The following is a 25,341-nucleotide window of genomic DNA, read 5'->3' as shown; positions in this document are numbered from 1 at the left end:
TCTGTCTTTCCTTTGTAAATCTAACCAGCTTTGCAAACAGGGGGAGATGCCTAGGTACATGGGGAGAAGGAGAACTCTCCCTATATTCACAGGCATTCTGCTGACTCCTCCCCTGTGCAAAATCAGGATCCAGCTTTGCAAATGCAGAGTGCTTGTGGAGAGTTGGGGAGAGTTCTCCCCATCTTCAGAGGTACTTTGCTGCCTCTTGCCCTCTGCAAAACCAGGATCCAGCTTTGCAAATGGGATGGTGCCTACGGAGATGGGGGAAACTCTCCCTATCTTCACAGCACCCACTGCCCCCCCTCTAGCTTTGCAAATCAAGGGGATGTCACAAGCACCCTTCTAGCTCCCCTTTCTCTTGCAAAGCCAGGATGTTTAGGGCTGGTGCAATTTCAATTTTTGACCTGGGTGCTATTTCCTGTAGATATACCCCTGCTTGTCCTCTTATCCACCCAGATCCGACCCAACCACCTCATATGGAAAAAAAAGTCAATTTCTCCCCCACTGAAGGAACTCTCTGGCACGATCCCCAGCAGGGGAAAGGTCTCCCGGCCGTGCAGCCGGGAAGCCCCTTCCCTCCCCTGCTGGAGGATCTCGCCGGCGCCGTCCAGCCGCGAGCCTGAGCCGGAGGCCCAGGAAAAGACCCCGGCTGGGCGAGCCATGGTCCTGCGCCGCAGCCAGGTAAGTGGGGCGGGGAGGGGGTGAACCGGTAGCTAAATTAATTGAATCCCACCAGTGGGTTTACTCCTAAGGGATGAGTCTGCAGCCTGAGCGATGGGGAAGACAAGCTGTGGTGATCAGTGGCGGCCGGGGGTGGGAATGGCTGTTTCCTGTCTTGCATGAGATGTCTGCCGTCCGGTCTGGAGAGAAGGACGGAAGCAAAGGCCATAGGTAGACAGGAAACTATAGGCTCCTATGGGGAGGGGAAGCCTTTCTCTGGCTCAGCCACGAAGAAAGCGGCTCGCAGAGGGGGGCCGGCCAAGAGGCGAGTTCCAGGGTGGGGTGGAGCGGGCGAGGCAAGATGAACTCCACGCCTCTGCCACTGAGTAGTAAAAGCAGCTCCGTTGTGTCCGTGCGGCGCTTTTCCACGCTCCTGCTGGGGGGGGGGGGGCTACAGGTAAGGACTCCCCGCTCTTTTCTCACTCGCTACTTCATCCTGGTCTCTCGTTTCGCCCCGCCAGGACCCAGCTTGGGTCTGTCCCTTAAACCTTTGAGGTGACTTCGCAGCCTGCTGATCATGGAGTCCGGTGGACTTGGGGGCATCGTCCCGGTTCTGCCGGGCTCGGAACTTGACGCTTTCCTGCCCAGAGACGGCTTCCGCTAGAGGGCAACTCTAAGCGGTCCTGGTTTAATGCAAAGGTGGAGGAGACCCCGCAGCCACGTTACGCGCCGGCTTCTTGAGACTCCCAAGACCCACCGCCGAAGCCATGCTGGGGGTGGGGGGAGGGAGGGGAATGTCTACCCGTCATGCCCTGGGCAAGCCCTCTCTCGCTCTTTACTGCTGCATAACATCCTCGCTTTACCTGCTCCTGGCTCGGTCTTTAGTGGAGAGCCATAGAAAGGCAGCGTCAGCCGGCCCCTCTTAAGGAGGATGAAACAGAAGCGGAGCAACACCTTAAAACCTATTCCGGGATAAGGTCCCATGAATTAGACCTCGCTTATGCTGAGGTAGGCTTTGTTAGGCTGCAGGATGCCCCTGGACTCTTGCCGTTTTGTTTTTCGATCACAAACTACTCGGGTACCCATCTGGCACAATCGCCTTGGAAGGAGAAAGAGAGATTTTTGTGTGTGATCGTAGGTTCCTTTCTTGGTACTGTGGTGGTGTTTTTTGGGGGGGTGTCCCCTCCCCCTTTTCCGTTTTCCAGTAGATACAGCAAGAACTTCCCATTTCTCTTTAGGAGATAGTTGTTTTAAAGCAGTTTGCCAGAGTGCACTAAGTGGGAGAGTTTCTAAAACTTGGCCTATGTAGATGACAGTTCAGATATAAAAAATTATCGGGAGGGGTAATTATATCACGACTAAAAATACTTGTTCTTGAACATATTCAGCATTAAAAATAGCACAGTGTTAACTCTTGTATACCTAAGATCTATAGCAGCTTGTCAGCAGAAATATGCTACTTTTATCAAAAGCAAAAAGATTTGCATCTCTGGCAAACAAAGATTCATTGTTATAAATCACAAAATGTAACTTGGCATTTTGTACCTTTGAGCTGGCCAGACCAATGCAGGTGACGCTGCAACAGGTATTGAGTGGAGTGCCAGTTGCCACACCTGAGATGTTATTATTGAAGTTGTGATATGATCTTGGCAACCGTCAGTATCATGTTAGTTTCTGAATTTGATGGCAACTAAGACACAAAGTACACTGAGTGAAGGTAGGAAAAAGGCTTTTTTAAAAACTGCACTTTACTGTATTTATTTAATTTTCATATTTATATCCTGCCCTCCCTGTAAAGCCGGCAACCACAACCTAATGGAATTTGAGTTTTTTCAGGAGAATGTGAGTTAGTTTTCATTTTTTTAGAATCTCTTTATGCACTAGAAGTTGCATACAATTGATTTGTTCAGGGCATTGAATGTCAACATTGGTACTAATGTGGTGGTAACTACTTTGTTCAAATGTCTATATGTGTTCTGACTGATTCCCTCTATTTATGGCAAGTCTGTGAAGAGCTCCTAATAGCTTTTATTGCACATCAGATCAAAGATTACACACTGCACAAGTGCAGTCCTGCATTTAGTAATTGATGTTTATGCCACTAATGAAGTTGGATTTATATATGATACCTGAGTGCAGAACAATAACTGAACTATCTAAGAATATTTGGTTTCTGCATAAAGTAAGCTTACTGCAGGAGAACTGGCTACTTTTTTTCCATTTTAGCTTGTAGAAAAGTAATGTAACTTGAAAAGTAACACTGTATTCAAACACAATACATTTTAGCATACTTCTGAATGTAGTTTTGATTATTTACTTCTGGGAGAAAGGTGGGATACAAATCTTGCCAATAAATAAATCTGATGCAGTAGTGGATATTTCCTTTCAATCTTTGGTACTTATTGGCCCATGGACAGGTTAGACCTCTTAACTCATAAAAACTTTTAGATCATTTTAGAACAGAACTTCTCTCTCTCTTTAATTTTTTATAGAATTGTGTCCAAAATACTAGACCTTTGCAAAGTTAGATAGATACATTATTCTATACTGAATTATTATCATGTCCTGCATGTATCATACCTCAAGGTATGCTAATCAGAGGGTACAGTCCCTGCAACCCTCCCCATAGGTTTCTGACCACATGTCTTTATGCCTCTGGCAGACTTGTTCCTCTGATTCACTCTTCTTCATCTAACTCAACATTATATCTCTGTCTCCCTTGTTGTGTACAACTTCTTTTTCAAGCATGCCTGTGACAAAGCCTCTCCCTACTTTCACATCCTTTCCCCAAATCCACCGTATCTCTATTAGGTTTTGGCTTATGCTTTAAAGCTTTATTGGGAATGGGGATTAAAGTGCAACGGCCCTCATCCCTTTCACTCATTGGATTTGTTGAACGTTTGGAGGCAGAATACTGTTCAGGCATCATGTACATTAATGGCAAGATAACAATTCATAACACATACAAAACGTTTACCAAGAGGGTTTGTGTACTAGGTATGCATGACAGTAAACCTTTTTAAAAAGTAAGGGTATCTGCCCCAAGTTAATAACACCATACACGTTTTTTGAAGCATCAAAGTTACCATACCAATGCTCTGAAATTTCATATTTTTGTGCAATTTAATGCTAAACATGGTTACAACTAGGGTTGTCAACAACCTGGAAGAAAAAAATGTCCTGTTCCTTTAATAGAAAGTTAATAGAATGCTATTTACCAGGTGACAGCATTTATCTCCATGCCATGAAAAGCTTCAGCTCTCCATTTCTACATTATGAAGTCTTTAGGAAAGAGGCAGGACATTTTTTTCCTCCAGTATGTTGGCTATCCTAATAGTAGCAAATACTCTTTAAAGTGGGGGGTAGGGGGTTACTGAATTTTGGCTATCTTCAAGAATCTCCTTCATATTATTGCAATCTCTCTCTACCCCAGCCTCTCTACCCCAGCCTTGAAGCCAAAATGTTAACCTTACCCTGGTTAGTGGTTGGGAACAGTCAGCTCAGAATGTTTGCTGGGTGCCCTGCCTTCTTTTCTAGGCTGTTCTGAAAAGAATGTCTGTTTAATGAGAGTAGGAGGGGTTCGTGGTTTCTAAAGAGCAGTATGAGTTACTTTCTGGATTCTGTACTATTCCAAACAGGTCTATTAAATAAGGCTGTAGATAACAGATTTCAAATCCACTAAGAACAAAAGACAGTATTGTATAATAGCACAAAGACCTTTTCTGTTTGGGGCTGCTCTTAGTTGGTTTTTCCTTCTAAAATTCTCTTCTTTTCCTTTTTAATTTGTAAGAAGTAATTATCTTGCCATCACAAGCAGGTTTAGTAAACTTCAGCTTCTTTAATAAGGGAGTAGAGGCAACTAGAAGCCTGAGATTATTATAAGCACCGTCTTCTTCAATGGCATTTGTGTAAGAGGACCACACAGACCTGCAGGTGTGAATGGAGGTGAAACAGATATAATGCTCGCAGAATTGGTTAGAAACAGTGCTACATAATTTATTGTGAACTTTTTCTTTCATTTAAAAAACAAATATTCTTTTCAAACATTACCTGTGAGAGTAACCACAATTTCTTGTCCTATTTCAAGATTTTTGCTTTCTAGAGTCAGCTGTAGATCTAGTAGAGTTCACAAACCTCAACACAGCACAGCCATTGGTTTCCAACAGTTATTATAAGAGTTCCCCATAGCTTTTCTTGGTGTATGAAGATTCAGCTTTTATTCTTGGTCTGTTGGTGTTGGATCTTGCAGAAAATGTTTTCATTTTATATGATCCTTTTTATCTACCAATGGCATAGTGACCCAAGTAATAGGTCTTTTGTCTTTGCTGTTAGAAGCCACAGTTCTGTGGAAAATTTTCCCCAGCCCCTGTATGCCTCAAGGGAAAGAAGAAACATGAATACTGATCAGAGTCAGGTGGATAGCCAGAAATTCAAGTCCAGTAGTGCCTTAAAGACCAAAAACATTTTCTAAGGTATAAGTTTCTGTTGATCCAAGCTCACATGGTCAGATGTGATCTAGTGATTCATGAAACCGTATTAAGATTGGAACCAAATGTGTTTACCTGCTGCCTGATCATTTACCAGTCACCAGCTTGAAGGATTATTCAATAATCTCCTCTTCTTGATCTGTACTGAAGTTAAAAGAGCAGAAACCTCTTGCAGTTCTGGCTCCTGTTGCGTTAATAGCCCATTTCTTTTTTCAAAAATTACAATTTTATAAGGCTAGAAACATTACTTGAAATGTATGGCTTTCTTACATTGATGTTGAGTTTGAAAGATAACCAGCTACATTTTAACATAACTGGATTGTTCCACTGAGGGAACACTCAACAATATTTATTTATTTACAAATATTTATACTCTACCTCATACCAAAGTCTCTAGGTGGCTTACACAAGCCTAAAAGCAATAAGACACCACAATAAAAACATCAAAAATAAACTATAACAACTAAAACAAAACAATAAAAACAACATGAAAGTTAATCCCACTCACCTGCACCCAGTTGCACACCAGCAGCTGTGTAGAGCTTTTCAGGGAGGCTAGCCGAATGCCTGGGCGAAAGGAAAGATCTTTGCCATGTGCCTAAACCCCTAAAGGGTAGGCACCTAGTGAATCTCTGAGGGAAGACTATTCCAAATAATTTTTATTTTATCAAAAAAGAATTATAGGAAAGGAAAAGCAAGTTAAAGAATAAAAAATAAGTAAACATGAATAAACATAACAATAATAACAACAATAATACATTTAAAATGATTATATTAAATGGATCTGCATTCCAAACTTGCATTTTTCCACCTACCACAGGAAAACCAAATTTCTTGTACATGTTTTACAGCAAAATGCCTATGTTGTGTGGTGTCAGTGAGATGTGGGAAGATCTCCATATTCACATGGAAAGGTAGTGTGGGAGCTGCATGCTGCAAGGGCTATAGTAGTGCTTAAATATACAGAAATTCTGTATACAGAAATGGCTGGTAAGGTTGAGTGGTAGACATACTCATCCTGTTAGTACACATGTTTACTCAGAATGAAGTCCTGTTGTGCTCAATGGGGTTATCTTTTCCTAAATAGGACTAGACCTGCCTAATCATAGGTGTGCAGTACTGATTCTTACTTTGTGCCTTCTTCATCATAAGGCAATATTTGCTCTACCTTCTGTGGAAGCTTTCCATGAATGGTTGCCATTTTATCCTTTCACAGTCTTTACAGATGGCTTATGCTTTTGAATTACTCCTTTTATAGTGTGAAGCTTCTTTGTGTTTAAAACATTTTACTTTTGTCAGCCGTTAATTTTAAAAATTCCTCTCCTACCTCACTTTAACCTTTATGCTAAGCATCAGTGGCATAGCGCCAACGGAGCCAGGTAGGGCATGACAGCCCGGGCAGAGCAATGGAGGGGGCATGGCATTCTGGGGACATTGCGGGGCAGGGGCAGATGGCACAGTGGCAGGGGCACAGGGTGTGTGCACACCCTGGGCGCAGTTCACCCTTGCTTCGCCTCTGCTAAGCATTCATACTCCTGACTTATTTTATCCCCAAATCTTTTCCAGCTTGGCAAGGGCCATCTCCCTTTCTACTTCCCTCCATTGCATAAGCCACCTTGGTGCCCTTATGAGGACAAAAAAAATGGGGGTATAAAATATAAATAATAATTAAGTATACTTGCTCAACATGCTGCAGTTCTTTGCAGTTTATGGTATATATGTGAATATCACAAATCACAAATCATTTGAGTAAAACCAATCTTCTGTGTGACTGGCAAACTTCTTCCAGTGGGATATTCTATAATGAAATGAATCCTATATGCTTTGTAGTATAGAGATAAAAGAGGGCGATGTCTTTCTGATGCTAAGATGGGAGGGAATTGCCTTGTTTGTACAACCTATTCTTGGGTTCATTAGGTTTTGATCATCCCAGGAAATTTAGACTGTGTGATTGGCGCAAAGTCACCCAGGTTGATTCCCCATGGTCAATTAATCGCATGATACGCAAAACATCCAGGTTTCAACAAGAACTCCCCACTGCTTAACTGTCGAACATGAATTTATCCCGGTTCCGGTACTCCCTCTCCCCCTTATCACGTGTTTTTAAAGAACCTGCATGGAAGTGCAGCTTTTTAACAAAAACACGCCGAAGCCAGATCGGTGGGGAGGTTCAGGGGTTGAATGTAGGTTTGTTTTCCCACTGTTGGGAGTGATGTGGAGCCTTCCAGCCAATCAGAGAGGAGTGGGCTGTGCACGCAGCCCTTTTTTTTGTTTTGCACCGGCGGAGGCTATGTTGAAACGTGGCTGCGTGGAATGTGATTTCTGTGCCAACTGTAAACTAAAATTAGACTTTCGTGCCAGTGCAGCTGCGTGAGTAAAGAGTGCCAAGCTGCGCATAAACATAGCTTAACACGAAAAACAGCTACCATCAGTGACGTAGCTATAGATTTTTATGGGGTGGGTTTGGGGCCATGGCCACACCCCCACCCACCCCTGGGGCATGGTCATACCTCCCCAAGCTCTGCTCCCTTCCCCCCATTGGCTGGGAGCCCAGCCGGCAGCTAACAGTCCCTTCTTCCCTCCCCTCCTGGGAGAAGAGACTGCCTTCCCCAGCCTCGGAGAGCTGGTTTTATAAGCACTGAGGCCAGGGGCAGGGCTTGGGAGGTGTGACAACACCCCAGGGGCAGGTGGGGGTGTGACCATGCCTCCCAAGTGCCACCCCCAGTCTCAGTGATTATAAAAGCAGCTCTCCAAGGCTGGGGATGGCAGTCTTTTCTTCCCAGAGGAGAGGGAAGAAGGGACTGCTGGCTGCCAACTGGACTCCCAGCCGGTGGGGGGCAGGGGGTGGGGGGATGAGGGAGGGGAGGGGCAGAGCTTCTGACATGTAATGGGGGTTTGAACACAGAACCCCCCTTACCGACGTCCTTGGCTACAGTTCTACAGTGACGTAGCTGCGCAAAAAAAAGTTTTTAAAAATCCCGCCCCAATGCAACGCAACAGCCAATCAGGTTTGGAAGAAAGAGCTGCTAAGCAGATCGCGCATTCGATTGCGTGATCATGGGGAGTGCTGCACTATTTGAAACTGTGATAGACAGCGATGTCAACACACACACGCTGCAGTGGGGAGGGTGAAATCACGATGAAAAGGTGTCGTTCCTTTTGAAACCTGGTTGTATCTGGCTTTAATTTCTCAGTGGTGAAATGGCCCCAGTGAACTTTGAAGATTTGAAGCACCAGCATGTAGTGGTGACAGCAGAAAAAAAAAACCGCAGTGAAGATTTCTAGAAAAGGAAGAAACAGACTACAGTCCATGGGAGACAATATCTTTAATGTAAGATGTCTCGGAGGTGAAGTCATGCCCGCGAGGTCACAAGGAAGAGACGAGATGCGGAGATTTCATCTGGTGGAGAGAGCCAGTAGCAGGAAGCGCGGGATCCCGTGATCCTGGCAACTCTGCCCTGCGCCAGTCCCCCGCACCTTTTATTAGGGTTTCATTAGGGGCGTGTAAAAAGGACGGATAGGCGGGAGAGCGGGAGAGCGGGAGAACGGGAGATCATCATGTGATGCATGATCTCATAGGGCTGCTACGTGCAGGAGGAAGCGTCCGCATCTGGGTCTAATCCACACCTGGGGGCGAGAGCCCCTTTGTCCCTTTGTCTGGGACACCTGGTGACCATGAGTCAGGCATCTCATGACCTGTGACTCACGGGGGAACAGGGGGGTGGGGGAGCGTGTGCGCCCAGAAGGCCGTAGCTGGCACCGGCATTCCAAGCGCTCTATCTACGGTTCTGCTGGGTTTGTGGGCTCCATCCCTACATCTCCCCGTTTCTAACGTTTTAGAACGGGAGCCGAATCGGTTGGGACAATTTAGGGGAACGCTTGCCTCCCCAGGAACCCTCTCAAGCTGACCGAGTTGTTTGTGCAGCAGGAGAACTTGGTTCCTGCGTAGAGGAATGTCAAAGGGCTTCTTACATACATTATTAACAAGGCTAGAAATAAATTGCATAGAAAAGGCTCCAACGATAAGGCATACAATCAAATCAATGCAGAAATGAACAGCAGTACAGTATCTGGCAACTCACGCACTGTCATATGAATCAACAATAACAAGCAGTTGGTAGCGGCATGATCATCTAAGGTCGCTTGACGAAGCTCTTGCTGCTCGGAGGCCAGAGCATCCAAAGCAGTCGAGGTGGAGTTGATGGACTTCGTAAGGGCGCAGGCCAGACGGCCGATAGTCTTGGCGTTACAGGAAACAAGTCCGGGGATTCCCACAGGGGAAGTCATGAGGGAAACATACTCTGCCTCGGGAAGGGCAGCCACGTCGCTCCGGCGAGAGGGGTCGAGGGGAAGGGCAGAGCGGTGGCGATGCCTGGGCTTCCAGGGCGGAGCCTGAGGCAGGACGATGGCAAGGCGGCTGAGGCAGCAGGGAGTCCCAGTGGAAAGATGAGCCAGGATGTAACAACAACAAATAACATAACTTCTAAAATCAAGGCATGCAATAACTTTCATCGATCAGTTGGGTTACAGTACTCGATAATTCCTTTGGAGGTCGGCTCCAAAGGGCATCATATAAATGGAAACAATAAGCATATCTAAACAATACATAAGCTAGGTGATGAAGGGAAGGGGGGCAGCCCGTGGTTGCATAATAGTCCAATGCATGGCTCTTGCTGTTGACTACCAAAGCTACAGAGCAATGGTGTTAGAGTCCATGGATTTCTCAAGAGCGTAGGGAGAGCTACTGATAATCTTTAGCATTGCAAGTTCAGTGACTCCCACGAGCGAAGCTGCGGGAGAAGGCATGTTCCGATAACAATCAAGTGGCTGAAACAGCGGAGAGTTCCAAAGGTTAACCTATCAGGAATGTTCCTGGCTGCAACTCCAAACTTCAGCCAGGGGGCGGCAGAGAGGGAGAGAGAATGGCGACTGTAGATGAGGAGCAGCGACACACAGCATCAAACTCTGAGCCATAGCTGGCCCAGGCTGCCGTTACCCCCTGGGGGGGGGCCCAGTGCGGGCTGCGATCTCCGTGGAAGAATAGGTGTGCTGGCTCCAGAGAGATCCCTCCCATCTCGGCCCAGGCTGGGGGGCAATCGGGCCCTCTCAACAGGGCGGCTGGGTCGGATCCTCCAGGGAGGCCCGCTCCATCTCCGGGATGGGGCTGGCCTGGCATGGCGAGCTGGACTCCTGTATGGAAGAGAAAAACAAGCAACGCTTTTCCCCCATGGGGTTTGCGCGCTGGCTGAGTTAGTAGATGACAATAGAGGACCTGAGCCCTGAGTGGGGCGGGGGGGCGAGCAATTTTGAATGATTAATAGAGAATAGTGCTTTGGATATGGTCTGCTGGATGAGACCTTGATTGGGTTGATGGGGGGGGCACTACTCCCCTTTCTTTAGTTTGTTTGGCCAAGATCTCCTTAAAGATGCGGTTGGCCCATTCCAGTGATCAGCTTGCAATATTCAAAGCATTAGGAACACATAACACAAAGGTGGAGAGGGAATGAGGAAAGGTCATACCCAGATCGGGTGCTTGTTTGCGAAGCAATCCCAATCACCGTCTAAAGTGTGGGTTTTTTGAAAAGCAACTTAAACAATTCACAATTATGAACATATCTTAATAGAGGCAACACATAGAGAGGATATAGAAGGAAAAAAATGCAGAGAAACAATTCCTGGGCTTAAGGTTTGATCACACGAGCAACTTGAGAGAGGTTTGCAAGAAACCCTTTATCAAATCCTAGATCTAGAGGTGGGGTGTGTCAGCCCATTCAAGAGAAGGAGGAGGTGAGCAGAAGAAAAGGGAAAGGGGGAAGGGTTTGGAAGTTAACCCTACCTTCCCCTCCTGTAAGGAGACTCTAGCTGGTTGGAGTTCGCTTCCTATCTTCACAGTGGAGACTGTGTGAGATAGGTGGGGCTGAGAGAGCCCCTAGGTACTGTGACTGGCCAGATGGCACTCAGCCGGAAATGTGGGAGCACGGAAGTAATTCTGGTTTCACATATAAACCTGTGCTACGCCAATGCGGCAGTGTAGGCTCAGATAGACAAAAGAAAAAGGTTCTCAAGGAAAAGCTTGAAGAAGAACTTTGAGGGTTTAAATCAAGATGGAGGTGGCTTGAAGCAGATTCCACTGGCATCCTAGGAAGCACTGTGCCCCTTTAAAGGCTGATACCATAATGGGTGAAACCTTTCAAGGCATAGGCACACATAATCAAAAGGAGGAGAATTTTAGATTTAAGCACAAGAGTACAGCTCAGTATATGCCATTAAAGGTATTGTATTTGTATTTGAGTACAGCTCAGAAGCAATGGAAGAGCCCCTCTCATGAGGGGAAAACTTTAGGGGTCTCTTTAAAGGGGGCAAGACACACAGAACATACATAAGCATACATAATAAAATGAGGAGGTTTGCAATTTTGACTCAAGATCCTTTTTCAGGCATCCAGTGAGCTTAATAAGCAAGCTGAAAAGGAAGTGTGGTTAGTCTTTTCTCCTAGCTCTGTAGGAGGTGTATCCAAACTGAATCATTTTTATTGAGCACACAATGGGAGACATATCTAGGAGGAAACGACATGAGCTGAAACATTCAGGCTTCCCTTCCCCCCCTCCCAGGGGGGAGGGGCCGTCGACTCCTTTGCTGTGATAAAAGAAGGTTTAGGTGGGGGTGGACGCGGGAATCGTGCAAGCCTTTGTTCTCTATGAGCTTGATTCCGAACCGGCTCATTCTGGTCTTTAGAGGCACGCACATGTTGGATTACTATGAGAATGGCTACACCTGGGTTTGGGAAGCTTATCCTCTGGACCTTGCAGGGCAGTTCCCTTGCAGGCTGGGATCCTGCTCTTCCTGAGGTACTGACGATTTTTCTGGTACTGGGAACTTTGAGCTTAGGGCTTTGCACATGCTTAGAGGCCATCCGATCTGGGTTTTGCATGGAGGAGCTGAGGCACTGAGCATTCCCCCCTGGGTCCCAAGGGGGCTTCTTCTTTATGAAGGATTCCAGGCTTAAGGCCATTGTGCGAGTATCTTTCCTTTCCCATGCCTCCTTGCCCTGTAGATTGGTTATGGGACGTTTTATGGAGGTTTCAAAATGGCAGTCCTCTTGGCACAGGCGTAGCTACCATGGGGACATCCGGGGACAAGCGCCCCGGGCGCCACCTTGTGGTGGGCGGAAAAATTGCAGGTTCGTTTGAAGCTTTCTGTATTTTTTACTGTTTTTTCCAATTTTGGTCTGCAGGAGGCACAGTTTTTAGGCTAGTGGCACCAAAATTTCAGGCTATCGTCAGGTGACTCTCCTGATGATATCAGCCAAGTTTGGTGAAGTTTGGTTCAGGGGGTCCAAAGATATGGACCCCCAAAGGGGGTGACCCCATCCTCCATTGTTTCCAATGGGAACTAATAGCAGATGGGGCTATCATTTTGAGGGTCCATAACTTTGGACCCTCTGAATCAAACTTCACTAAACCTAGGTGGTATCAGAAGGATAGTCTCTTTCTGTCTACAGGTTTGGTGAAGGTTGGTTCAGGGGGTCCAAAGTTCTGGACCCCCAAAAAGGAGTGCTCCATCCCCATTGTTTCCAATGGGAGATAATGGTAGATTGGGCTACCCTTTTGGGGGTCCATAACTTTGGACCCCCTGAACCAACCTTCACCAAGCCTGGGTGGTATAATCAGGATAGTCTCCTAAAGATAGCCTAAAATTTTGGTACTGTTAGCTTAAACATTGCTCCCCTGACATTCACCCTCAAATTTTCTTTAAATCCACCCCCTTTGGAGTGGATTTAAAGGGAGAATCTGGGCTCCCTAGATTAAAAAAAAAACATTGAAAGTATTGTTGAAGGCTTTCACAACCAGATTCAACTGATTGTTGTGGGTTTTACAGGCTGTGTGGCCATGGTCTGGTAGATCTTGTTCCTAATGTTTCACCTGCCTCTGTGGCTGGCATCTTCAGAGGTGTATCACAGGGAGAAGTCTGTTATAAGAGAAGTCTGGACACAGTGTATAACAGACTTCTCTCTGTGATACACCTCTGAAGATACCAGCCACAAGATCTACCAGACCACAGCCGGATGCAGCTTAGAAAACCCACAACAACCAACTTTGACAATGGTGCTGTTTGGGGTGGATGGGTGGGAAATCTACCCTGAAACAGCATCACTTTCAATGTTGTTTAAACTAGAGAGCCCAGAGTTTATCTTTAAGGTGAATTTAAAAGAAGAATCTGGGCTCTCTAGTTTAAACAACATTAAAAGTGATGCTGTTTCAGGGTGGATCCCCCCCTTCAAAAATAGCATCACTTTCAATGTTGTTTAAACTAGGGAGCACTGGGTGTGTTCAGATTCATGTGTTGGGGCATGTTCTATAATGTGATGGTGTTTGGTCATGGTGGGGAAGGGGGAGGGGCACTGCCCATATGCCGGGGGGGGGGGCGCAAAACTCAGATTTTGTCCCGGGCTCAATTTTCCCTAGCTACGCCACTGCCTCTTGGTTAGTGAGATGGACTGGGCATAGTGCCAGAATGTTGGCATTTTCTTCCGTCGGCATTTCTTTCCGCTGCAAATCAGTGGCTATGCGCTTTGCGGAGGTTTTGAAATTCGCACCATTCTGTGGCACGGACGGAGGCATGGTGGCGAGGAGGTCGGCATCGTCTTCCATCAGGGTTTCCTTCCTCTGCAGATTGTGGTTAATACGCTCTGCCAGAGTTTTGAAACTCGCGCCATTACGTGGCGTTGACGGAGGTGTGGTGGCTTCGGAAACGGGAGGGGGAAGCAGAGCAGAAGGCGGAGCAAAAGGAGGAGGCGGCAGGGCCGCGAGAGTGCGAACGGGAGAGTTTGAATGAGGCAAGGAAGCAAGTGAAACGGGAGGAGGACAGGAGTCCTGTTTAGTGGATAGAGAAAATTCCGGGCTTGAAATTGTAGGTGAAAGATCGAAAGGAGGGAGATCCATGGCAGAGAAACCATGGACCTGCAGGCTGATGGCGACATAACATTGCCTCCACGTCAGTAGCAGCGACATCGGCGCGCGAGGCTCTCTGTGCAGAGTGCGCCCGATGTTTTCCCAGTCCTTAAGATTGAATGTCCCCCTCTCTGGGTACCATGGACATTGCTTATCAATCTCCCCGACCAATTCGCGCAGATCCCTTCTCTTTACTGGGACTCTGCCGCTTTTCGTTAGCGCTTTCAGCTCGCTAACGTGCTTGTCATAAGCCGTGCTTTTGCAAGCTCCCATACTTACCGGTGGTTCGTCAGACGAGAGAGTGTCCTAGAACGCGGGTCCAAGGATGCGCCGATCCAGCGGACGGTCGGTACCGAGAAGCCCTTTCCCAGGCGACGGTAGGCAGGGTGGAGGTTCGGAGATTCCCAGGTTTCTGGCACCAGCTTGAAGTCATGCCCGCGAGGTCACAAGGAAGAGACGAGACGCGGAGATTTCATCTGGTGGAGAGAGCCAGTAGCAGGAAGCGCGGGATCCCGTGATCCTGGCAACTCTGCTCTGTGCCAGTCCCCCGCACCTTTTATTAGGGTTTCATTAGGGGCGTGTAAAAGGGACGGATAGGCGGGAGAGCGGGAGAACGGGAGATCATCATGTGATGCATGATCTCATAGGGCTGCTACGTGCAGGAGGAAGCGTCCGCGTCTGGGTCTAATCCACACCTGGGGGCAAGAGCCCCTTTGTCCCTTTGTCTGGGACACCTGGTGACCATGAGTCAGGCATCTCATGACCTGTGACTCACGGGGGAACAGGGGGGTGGGGGAGCGTGTGCGCCCAGAAGGCCGTAGCTGGCACCGCATTTCAAGCGCTCTATCTACGGTTCTGCGGGGTTTGCGGGCTCCATCCCTACAGGAGGGAATACTGTTAAATGTAGAGGTTAAGGGCACAGTAAAAAGTTACTAAATAAATGGCCAATCTCTTACATCTGTGTATAATTTTGAACAATATAATTTTGAACAATATTTGACAAGTGGAAGTATTTTTAAAAAAACTGCCCTTGCTACATTAGACCAAGCATCATGAGCACCGTTTGGTAAGTTAAGATAAAACTGCAACAGACTATTAGTTTCAGTAAGTACAAGTGGGGACCTACAAGAAACTTATGGGAAGGGGACAGTCACCCTTGTTTCTTCCCCTCTCCAGCTACTTTGATGCCCATCACTCATCCTCTACCCTCCCATCCCTTCTCTTAATCTCTCCCCCATTCCTAGCACTCTCTCTACCATCTACTCTATCATTCTCCATTTTTGTTCCCTACGACATCACTTCCTTTCTTTTTCTTTCTTCTTCCCCACCTTATCACTCTCTCATCCTGTCCTCAGTTACACCAGCAAAGCCAGGGGACTCAGGAGTGCTGATGCAGTTCTCTGTGCCCTGTCTGGCCATTGTGGAGGTTCACGGCAGAGGCATAGAGCGCACAGGGACATGTGGGGTCACATGTCCTGTGTGCAGGCCATTTGGGTCACGAAGGGTGGAAAATTGCCCCCCACAGCTCTCCTCCTTCCCTCCTGAGTCCAGCCCTTCTGCAGAGTCCAGGCACAAGAGCGTGGGCCAGGCAGTTCCCAGGAGGAGGAGGAGGAGGAAGAAGAGGACCTGAACCCGTCTGCCCACTCCCCTCCCTGGCCAGCAAGGCCTTTCCCACATGCCCAACCAACCCAGCACGCACTCACCAACCATGGCAAGAGCAGTGGCACGGGGGGCAAAGAGGCCAGTGGCCCGGAGCATCCATGCCTGGCGAGTGCCTCCAGTTCCACCCTGCCAGATGTATGCAGGGGCGGGGTGTTCTGTGCATGGTCTGAGATTGCTGGGCAAGCAGTGACCCCATCCCTGGACCTCATTGTTCCCAGCTGGTGGGGGTCTCAGCACATGTCTGGGCCAGGCACAGGGCTGCCATTGCCAGTCTGACCACTGCACATGGCCAGAGCTTCCCAGGGGCAGCTGGCTGCCCACTCACTGTGGGGGAAGAGTGAGGTGGAGCTCATCTGGGGAACGAGACTCTTGTCAGGAAACTGACAGGCCACTGAAGGGCTCTGCCCCCCCCCCAACTGCACTGCCCTCTGGGGAAGGCAACAGGCATACCCATATGCTTTAAAAAATGGGCAGATACCTAAAAATGATTTACACGTAGTGGGGAGACAATGCAGAAATATAATTTCTGTTTTCATCTATCTTTTCTTGGTACTCAGTAGTCACTCCCTTTTAAAAACAGTCACATAAAGTGGGATTTCTGACTCTGAAAGACAGCCTAATCCCTAGGAAATCACTCAAGTAGGATTATTATAACTCTAAATCAGGAGTTTGAGACTGATGACCTGAAATGGTCAATTTTCCCCCAGCCCATATCGGTGAGCATCATTTCTGATTTTTCACACATACATACACACTTAAAGTTGTGTTGCACCTCAGTCTTTGTTTGTTTGTTTGTTTGTTTGTTTTGTCTGATCTTCAAGTCACAGCTGAATTATGATGATCCTGCAGTGTATTCAAGGCCAGAGACATTCAGACGTAGTTTGCCGTTGTCTTCCTCTGCATAGTAAGCCTGGTATTCCTTGGTGGTCTGCCATCCAAATACTAACCAGAGTCGACCCTGCTTAGCTTCTGAAACTGACAAGACTGGGCTAGCCTGGGCTATTCAGGTCAGGACCTCCTCAATCAGATGAACATAAATTCTCCTAACTTTCTGTCCCTGATGCACAATGTGCAAGTATTTCACTTCTTGGTACAATAAGGCTGCAGAGCCTTATGATTTACACCTGTACTGCCAAAGCAGTTATTGATGTCTCTGAGAATCCTCAGGATCACCTCTTACAAAGAGAACTTCTAGCAATAATTTTAAAAGACACCAGTGATTTTTGACATTTAATAGGCAAGGGAAACTCAAGTTCAGAGGCAGCTAAGTTACAGTTAATCATATAAGGTTTATTAAAGAATCCAAATACATGGGTATGAAGCATAATGGATCTAAAAAGTTATTGGACAATTCCTGCTCAGGCGTTATCTCTGTGATCTTCTTAATCAGGGCAGAGTGCATGCTGCCAAGTTCCAGTTCAATATAACTTGCCTCTCAGAGTATTAAGTGACCTACCTTCCCCAGCTCCATTAATCCAATTTCATACCTTTGGTTGGAGAACAAAAGCAACTAGCATAAGATGCATAACAAGTGTAGTCTTCCTGGTAATCTCTCAAATCCAACAAGAATCCATCTCTGCATTTGTACTGATGGAATCTTCTTGGCATGGAAGCTGCTGGAGCCCGGCTTTTTCCCAAGCAGGCAGTGGCAGAAGGCCCAAACTGTGGGTGGAGTTCCCAGAGAGACTTCTTCACATGCCAACACTAACCCATCCCAAACACAGGAATAGTAGTAGTGTAGGAAGGAGCCTTGTGCTCTTTACACAGTCTGGATCTATCTAGAGCAGCCTGAGACTATGTTCCCACACCTTCAGTTTCACATAATGGATAAGTTTCTTCAGAATTGGGAGATAAGCGATTGCTGACCTCTTGTGCTGAGTGCCTTTCAAGTGCCATGACAATCATAGAGACTACAGCTAGATCTTGTTAATAATAAGTGGGGAATCACATTTTAGGACTGGCTTTCTTATGATTTGTGCAAATGTCTCATTTCACATAACCTTATGAAGTTGCCTTACACCACTAAGACGTGGGAACCACTGCTGCAGATGCTTTAGAAAGAAATGCCAAAGGTTGCATCTGGAACCTTTTGCCTACTGGATATATGCCTACTGGATATACACTATTAAGCCATAGTCCGTCTTTGTTACTGAGATGTATTTTCTAAGCACTGGACAGCATTGCATTTGTAAGAGAAGCAGGGAATATGTTGCCCTGAAAATATTGCAGGAGAGAGAAGTTTGACATGCACTGGCAGATGCTTAATTGTGTGCATGGACAGCAATTCAATTGGCAGTTGCATGTCCACAAAGAAGGATTGGGGATGAGTATGGTTCAGCTATGAAATTGCACCCCTCAGGAAGCATTGTTGGCAGAGCAGTCAGGTCCAGTAGTCAGGACACTGAACAGATTAGAGCAAAGAAAGCAAGGAACTAATGAACTGAAGATGAATGAGAAGAGAGGGGGGGTGAGGAGCGAGAGAGTGTGTTTATACTTTTTGGAAAAAAGTTTAAGAATAGCATTCTGCAGACATATAAGGAGACGCCCATTTTGGAAAGATGGTATTCTTGCAGTCTATCTAGAGCTTGCTATTTTCTGCAGGATTTTTTTCTCTTCTTGTTTGTATACGAGACATTGCTAGAATGTAGCACCCCTTTGTGTTTGTGGCCTCATTTATTTTCCTTTCTCTTGCTTTTGCTTGCTAGTAATATATCCTAAAAAAGTCTTTGCTGCTGGAAAACCTAGAGCAAGTCAGTGTTTCTTGCTAAATTGTTGTTTCAGTAAACAGAGCCATAATTGATTAAATTTGTGCTCAATGTCCCGTATACTTTTATAATAATTATTTTGGTAAAAAGGTAAAATGCATAAATAATGACAGTAATAATAAAACAATGTTTACTTTAGTCATGATATGCTTTGTGCGCTGGAGGCAAGTTCCTCATTTGTTTTGCCCTTGGTATAACTCTAGCAGTAACCTGTATGGAATGTGGCTCTGCAACTGATTTACTCCCCTAGCTCTGCTAACAGTCTACCAGAAAACTACCAGAAGGGTAGTTTCCCTGATGTATTTCAAGGTATAAGTACACTTTTAAATAATTCCACATGCAAATGACACAACCACAATGCTCACCATGTGATGTTGAAGCAATGTGCGTAGAAATCTCCTTTTTATGTTACGGATGAGAGGAAAAGTAGGTTCATTGTGGACATTCAGTCCTGTAACATACATTACTTGGCTATATAAGAGGTCAAGATACATTGAAAAGGAAATTTGTGTGCAGCTCTCCCAATACTGCAGATACTGGAGTGCACAGAGTTAGACTATATTCACTGCTTTGTCCTTATGCTGTCCTTGACAGTCTCCATGTTAAGAAGATCATTACAGTCCTATTGAGTGACTGGATAAAAAAGGCAAAAGGTTTTTTCTCCCAGCATCCTCTTTGAATGCCTCACTGATGAAGCACTGCTTTAAAATGAGGTCTTCAGGAACACTTTACCATCTCTTTAGTTTTTAATTCCCTTACTTAGCAGAAATTAATATTAAACTTACATTGCTGGTCATGCTGCATTATAAGTATGGACAAAAGCTAAGCACTGTATTAAATAGATCTTGAAAAATCAGAGCAAAAAACTTCGGTCAGGCTATATATGAAGATGTTGGTGTGTTTCTGTTACCCAAATAAATGTTTGATGATCACTTCCTTACTATGAATTAAACAAGAACTGTTGTTCTTTGTGCCATCAGTCATTGGGCTACAATTGTCACTCATGGGAGTTATCCTTTTGCCTGAGTAATATAACTTGTGCAAGCTTGTAACCCACCTTTGCAATCTGATGCACATTTTGTTTATTGGTGCGCCACCTGGTTTCCTTTCACTTTTGGATCCAGTATAGGATACCATTTGTTGTTTCTAATATTGCACCCCATTTGGTCTTAACAGCCCAGTCTGGTGCAGTTGTGGGGGAGGGGTGGCTCCTGGAACCATCACAGGACTGCACCAGCATATTTGGCCACCCCGCTGGCATAAGTGGCATCTACGCAGGGAGGGTAAACCTAGAGGCAGGTGGGCACTGGGCAGCTCCCCAGCGTCTGCCCCGAATAGCTTGCTGCCTAAAGGAGTATGCTGGTGTGCCTGGGGGCAAGTTAGGAGCATTTCCGAGCTTTTGGCCTGGAAAAGCCTCTGGTGCAGGCCTCCGTGCCACCTGAAAGGGTGGTGCAAGTCTGTTTTTGGCAGTGGGAATCTCTCTGGTGTTTCCTGTCTTCTTGTGTGAAGCTCTCTGGAGACTACTGTAGCAAGGCAGTAGTGCCATTCCTGGCTGCCACAGCCTCTGGATTTCGCTGTTGGTAGCACAAAATAGGTTCATGGAAAACAATTTATGTATAACATTATATAACATTATTCCAGTACCAGAGGTAGGATGTCTCCTTAAATTAGTTGCTGTGGCACTCAGGCAGTATGATGCTGTTGCGCTCTTCCCAATTGTAGCTGGTTGGGCCATTGTGTGAAGTTTTATTTTATGCCTGTTTTGCATGCATCAGTAACTAATGTGATCAAAAATTTTAAGGGAAAATGGTGTTGTGTCGCCATTACATGAAGGCATCAGTAGAGTGTGTCTGTTAACTGCTATCAAATTGCTTCCAACCAGAGGCATATTGGGGGAAAATGGCGCCTGGGGACCACACCTCCTCTGGGCACCCATGCGCCCCCCATCATGAAGCCCCACTTCCCGCATCCCTGCAGGTTGGCTCCTGCTCTCCCCAGGGCAGTATGCCCCTGCTTCCAACTCATGGGAACAGTTTGAATTAGTATCCTCCAAAATGCCTTACCATTAACAGCCTTGCTTGGGTCTTGCAGACTGAGGGCTGTGGCTTCCTTTATAGAGTCAATCTCAGGTTAGGTATTCCTCTTTTCCTGCTGCCTTCAACTTTTCCTAGCATTAATGCCTTTTCCAGTGAGTCTTGTCTTATCATAATGTAATCCAAGGACGATAGTCACAGTTTAGCCATTTTAGCAACTGGAAACAGTTCAGGCTTGATTCGATAAAGAATGCATTTATTTGTTTTTTGGCAATCCATGGTTCAGTTACAGGGTTTTATATAATAGTTGGGAATAGTTATATATAGTTTAGAGATAAGGATGCCAGGACTCTGAAAGATAGCATAGAACTCAATGTTGCCACCTTGTTGTCTGTCCAGAGAGTTAGCTCACAATGATTTATGTTATAGCAATTACCCTTATGAGTCAGAGTATGTTTAAGTTACCAAAGGAGTGCCTCTGAATAACTGGCCAGCAGATTGTTACATGTATTAAGCATGCTTAATACATGTTTTAAATAATTAGAAAAACTGCAGTTGACAAGTGTGACAGAAGCATATCATGGTATGATGTCTTTCTCTCTATGGCTCAGTATTGTTGGAAGAAAGGGACTTTATGTTGTTTCCTGCCTCATCCTACAGAGGGTTTTTTTACTAGCGAGCTAGTGGCTAGATAGGGACTTAGGAATTTGTCACCTTTACTCTATCATGCTGACTCTATCCCTTTGATGTAGACTGATACTCTTAGGGACTTCCTCCCTTGCTTCTACCTTCTTCTCAGAACTTCTCCATCTTCCTTTCACCATGCCTAGGGAGAGGATGCATGCCTCGAGCATCTGCCTCCATCCAGCTAAAATAGATTAGTTAGTGAACCTGTCTCTCCATCTTTCTATCCAGAATGGAGTTCACTAATAAATACTCTTTTTATTAGATTAGAAACTACAAACAACTCTGACTTTCTTTTGTGTCTGAAGTTCTCTCTAGCAAGTTCAGCCACGCATGTGAGCACAGGTAAGCTTCCCTGTGTTCAGCCTCTGTGCCTCTCTGCTACTTTTGCAAGGGAAACACACGCACCAGGTGTGGTTCTCCCAACAAGTATGACATACCTTTTTACTGTGACATGCCTCTGAAGATTCCAGCCATAGCTGCAGGCAAAATGTTAGGAGCTTAAGCTACCAGACTGGGCCACACACCCCAGAAAATTCTCTACAGCCAGTTGATTCCAGCTGTGAAAGCCTTTGACAATACAAACTAATTCTAATTTGATGAATCCCTTACATAGGTAACTAAAAGATTCAAACCCGTGGGCAGAACCTTATGTTTTTTTTAAAAAAATTGCCCATCCTTAAAGTTAGTAAATACTTTGTAAATCAAAGTAAGCTGGTATTCGTGTGACAGTTAATGTCATAAACTACTGGATGTGTATGAATGGCTTGCCCCTTGAATAATTATTTTTACAAGTTTCCAGCATAAAGTGGCTTCATGAAAAACCTAGGCCCTGGATTGGAATGTAAACACTGACAGACTAAATTAGCGAATTAATGTTTTAAACTGCAATTCACTGCCAAAATTGGCTTCAATTTTTTAAAGTAATAGTGATTATAATTCTGAGGTTGAAAATAACAGATGAAATGCACATCTATTCTCTAAATCTGCATGTACTTTGTTTTCATTTTCAGAATAACCATCTACTGAGAAATGCAGACTGAAGCCTCTAAAGTTATATGTGTGGTCGTTCCAGAGAAAGTTACTTTGATACCTGAAGGTTCTTAACATTCTCTGAAATGCTGAGAAGGAAACTTCGTCACTGTCATATCCTACGCTTCAAGTTCCTTGTGGTGTTAGTTTTTACAGCAGGGGCTTTGTCCCTTATCAAAATTCATCAGAAACCAGATTATCTGCATCATGAGAATCTGGATCTTGTAGGTGAATACCCCAACTATAATGTAAACTGTTCCAAGATATTACAGGGTGATCCAGAGGAAATTCAGAAAGTAAAGCTGGAATTGTTAACTGTGTCTTTTAGGAAAAGCCCTAAACTAACAACAAATGATTATATTAACATGACAACTAATTGTGCCTCTTTTATAAAGAGACGAAAATATATTATGGAACCTCTGAGCAAAGAAGAAGAGGAATTTCCACTTGCATACTCAATTGTGGTTTATCACAAAATTACTATGCTTGATAAACTTCTGAGATCTATATATGCTCCCCAAAACTACTACTGCATTCATGTGGATAAGAAGTCCCCAGAATCTTTCTTGGCTGCAGTGAAGGGGATTGCTTCATGTTTTGACAATGTCTTCATTGCTAGTCAGTTGGAGAGTGTAGTGTATGCTTCATGGAGCAGAGTGCAAGCAGACCTCAACTGCATGAAAGATCTCTACAGGAGGAGTACAAACTGGAAATATTTGATCAACCTTTGTGGTATGGATTTTCCAATCAAGACCAATCAGGAAATAGTAGAGAAGCTAAAAGCTCTCAAGGGTGAAAACAGCTTGGAAACAGAGAAGATGCCTTCATACAAGGAAATCCGATGGAAGAAGCATTATGAAATTGTTGATGGTAAAGTAAAGAATATGGGAATAGACAAACAACACCCACCTATCAGTACACCCATCTTCTCTGGCAGTGCCTACTTTGTTATAAGTAGGAGGTTTGTCGAATATGTATTAGAAAACAGCAAAATCCTTGCTTTCATAGAATGGGCTAAAGACACTTACAGTCCTGATGAGTATTTGTGGGCTACTATCCAACGAATCCCAGAAGTGCCTGGTGCTGTTTCTGCTAGTGAAAAATATGATGTCTCTGATATGAATGCTCTTGCCAGATTTGTCAAGTGGCATTACTTTGAGGGAGATGTATCTAAGGGTGCCCCATATCCACCCTGTAATGGGATTCATGTACGTTCTGTGTGTGTGTTTGGAGTTGGAGACTTGAATTGGATGTTGCAAAAACACCACTTTTTTGCCAACAAGTTTGACATTGACACTGATCCCTTTGCAGTCCAGTGCTTGGAAGAGCATTTAAGGAACAAAGCTCTGTATCAACACAGACATTAACATGTTAAGTTTTTCATGGTATGAGTCCTCTCCCTCTGAGAAATGAGATCAAAAAGAACATATTAGCTGTTCATTGATAACAGTAAAGTGTGCCTGCCTTTTCACCTGGATGGGTTTTTTTCAAAGAATACAAAAGGTAGTTACTTGCTGTTGCTGTTTCACGTGCTTCCCGTTGACAGTCTACTCTCCCCTAACGATTCCTATCTCCATTACTCCACTGTAGCAGAATGTAAGCCTCAAGGTTGCAAGGTTAACATGTTATTAACCAGTCACTTAGTTTGCCTTAATCATATTTGATATCCATATAATCTTCACCCTAATGTTGCCAAGACATTTGTTTTCATAATGTAAAATATCGATACTCAATTGAAAAGTCACAAGAGAGAACCTCAGGTAATGTCTAGCAAAACTTGGTAATAAATAAGAAAGGACAAAAGACCAAAAGCCACAGATCTATCAGACAGTTCTACATTTCTGTTTTGCCTAATTAATTTAGATGCAGAGATACTTAAATATTTCTGAATATTCTATTTGATGGATTTCACTACCAGTACAAACAGTCATATTTAGTCTACTTTAACCACCACCACCCCAAACCCTTTTGTGTATCGTTCATTGAAGGATAAACTGTATGTATAGACTGTCTTCTGAATCAAAGTTTGCAGCTGTTTCAGAGGAGACCCAAGTAGTCTGCCAAATAAATTTTTCTCAGGGAATGTTGTTAGTACAAATAATTCATTATATATTGCATTATGACATTTGTATGCTACATCATATTCTTTTCAGAGGTTTTCTTCCATTGACTGGAGTGAGATTCTGCCTTAGCAGTACTAGTCTTTGACTGTTGAAAACGCATAACAATAAACAGTTTCCTTCAACTGCTGGTGCATTAAATGCTAACAATGCTAACAAACAAATTATAAACAATATAAAACCTCTTTTCTTGCCAGGATTGTCATATAAACTGATAGCTGATATGCTTCAGACAAATTTTCTCCCTAGATTCTGTGTGAGGGTAAGCCAGGTTGCCTTTGTTGCCTGCATTTCAAAATGTGTTTTTCCCCCAACCATCGTAAAACACCCCAAAAAGATTTCTCATGCAGTGGAAGGAATACTTCTCTTTTCTGTAAGCAGGAAATCAACATGAAGCTGATTTAGTGTGTCAGCTGAAGCAAACAGGCAACAGAATTAGTTTAACTTTACTGCTGAATTGATTGTTTTTTAAAGCTTCTTGTCAGTAAAGAACAAGTTCAATTTGGTTGACTTTTGATTTCTCTGGGTAGTGTAGTTTGAGTTCTCAGTAGATGTGATTACAGTTGGAAATGATATTGATCCAAAGATTACATTGGCACTCAGAATTTCTGTTTCAGATGTACCTCTGCCTGATTAAAGATCACTTCCAAAGATTCTAAGGAGCAGCTTGAACAGGGATAAGGTATGACAAGGCCGAGTTAATATGTTGCTGTAGATGTACATATTCTCCATGTTTCCCATGAAGCTAAGAGAAATGTATATAAGAACAGAAGAAGAGGCCTGCTGGGTCAGACCGGTGGTCCAACGTCCTGTCTCGTGGCTTACCAGTTCATCTGGAGGTCCAACAACAAGGCATAGAGGCTGAGGCCTTCCCCTGGTGTTGCCTACTGGTACTGGTATTCAGAGGCTGACTGCCTCTGAAAGTGGAGGTTCCCTTCAGTCACTGT

At 44.9% G+C, this 25,341-nt stretch overlaps 1 protein-coding gene across 8 annotated transcripts; it reads left to right on the top strand.

The window, feature by feature from the left end:
• The first annotated feature begins 568 nt into the window (after positions 1-568).
• GCNT1 (glucosaminyl (N-acetyl) transferase 1) lies at positions 569-24,519 on the top strand. 8 transcript variants are annotated; one of them, XM_048504791.1, is made up of 3 exons: positions 596-681; positions 21,508-21,587; positions 22,256-24,519. In XM_048504791.1, exon 3 carries the CDS (start codon positions 22,361-22,363, stop codon positions 23,639-23,641), a length of 1,281 nt encoding a protein of 426 aa, XP_048360748.1. In that variant the 5' UTR covers positions 596-681; positions 21,508-21,587; positions 22,256-22,360; the 3' UTR covers positions 23,642-24,519. The 8 variants fall into 8 exon arrangements, with proteins under 8 accessions (XP_048360754.1, XP_048360748.1, XP_048360751.1 ...); XM_048504794.1 differs by having other exon boundaries at positions 597-681; positions 21,513-21,587; XM_048504793.1 differs by lacking the exon at positions 596-681 and adding an exon at positions 1,036-1,117.
• Positions 24,520-25,341: the final 822 nt, after the last annotated feature.

Source organism: Sphaerodactylus townsendi, linkage group LG07 (assembly GCF_021028975.2).
Source record: "Sphaerodactylus townsendi isolate TG3544 linkage group LG07, MPM_Stown_v2.3, whole genome shotgun sequence".
In the NCBI taxonomy this organism is placed as follows: domain Eukaryota; kingdom Metazoa; phylum Chordata; class Lepidosauria; order Squamata; family Sphaerodactylidae; genus Sphaerodactylus; species Sphaerodactylus townsendi.
The sequence above is the reverse complement of the archived record's forward strand: the minus strand, read 5'-3'. Positions and strand labels throughout refer to the sequence as shown.

Excerpts from the sequence above, each read along its gene's own strand:
- GCNT1 (XM_048504797.1), top strand. The coding sequence starts at position 22,361 with ATGCTGAGAAGGAAACTTCGTCACTGTCATATCCTACGCTTCAAGTTC.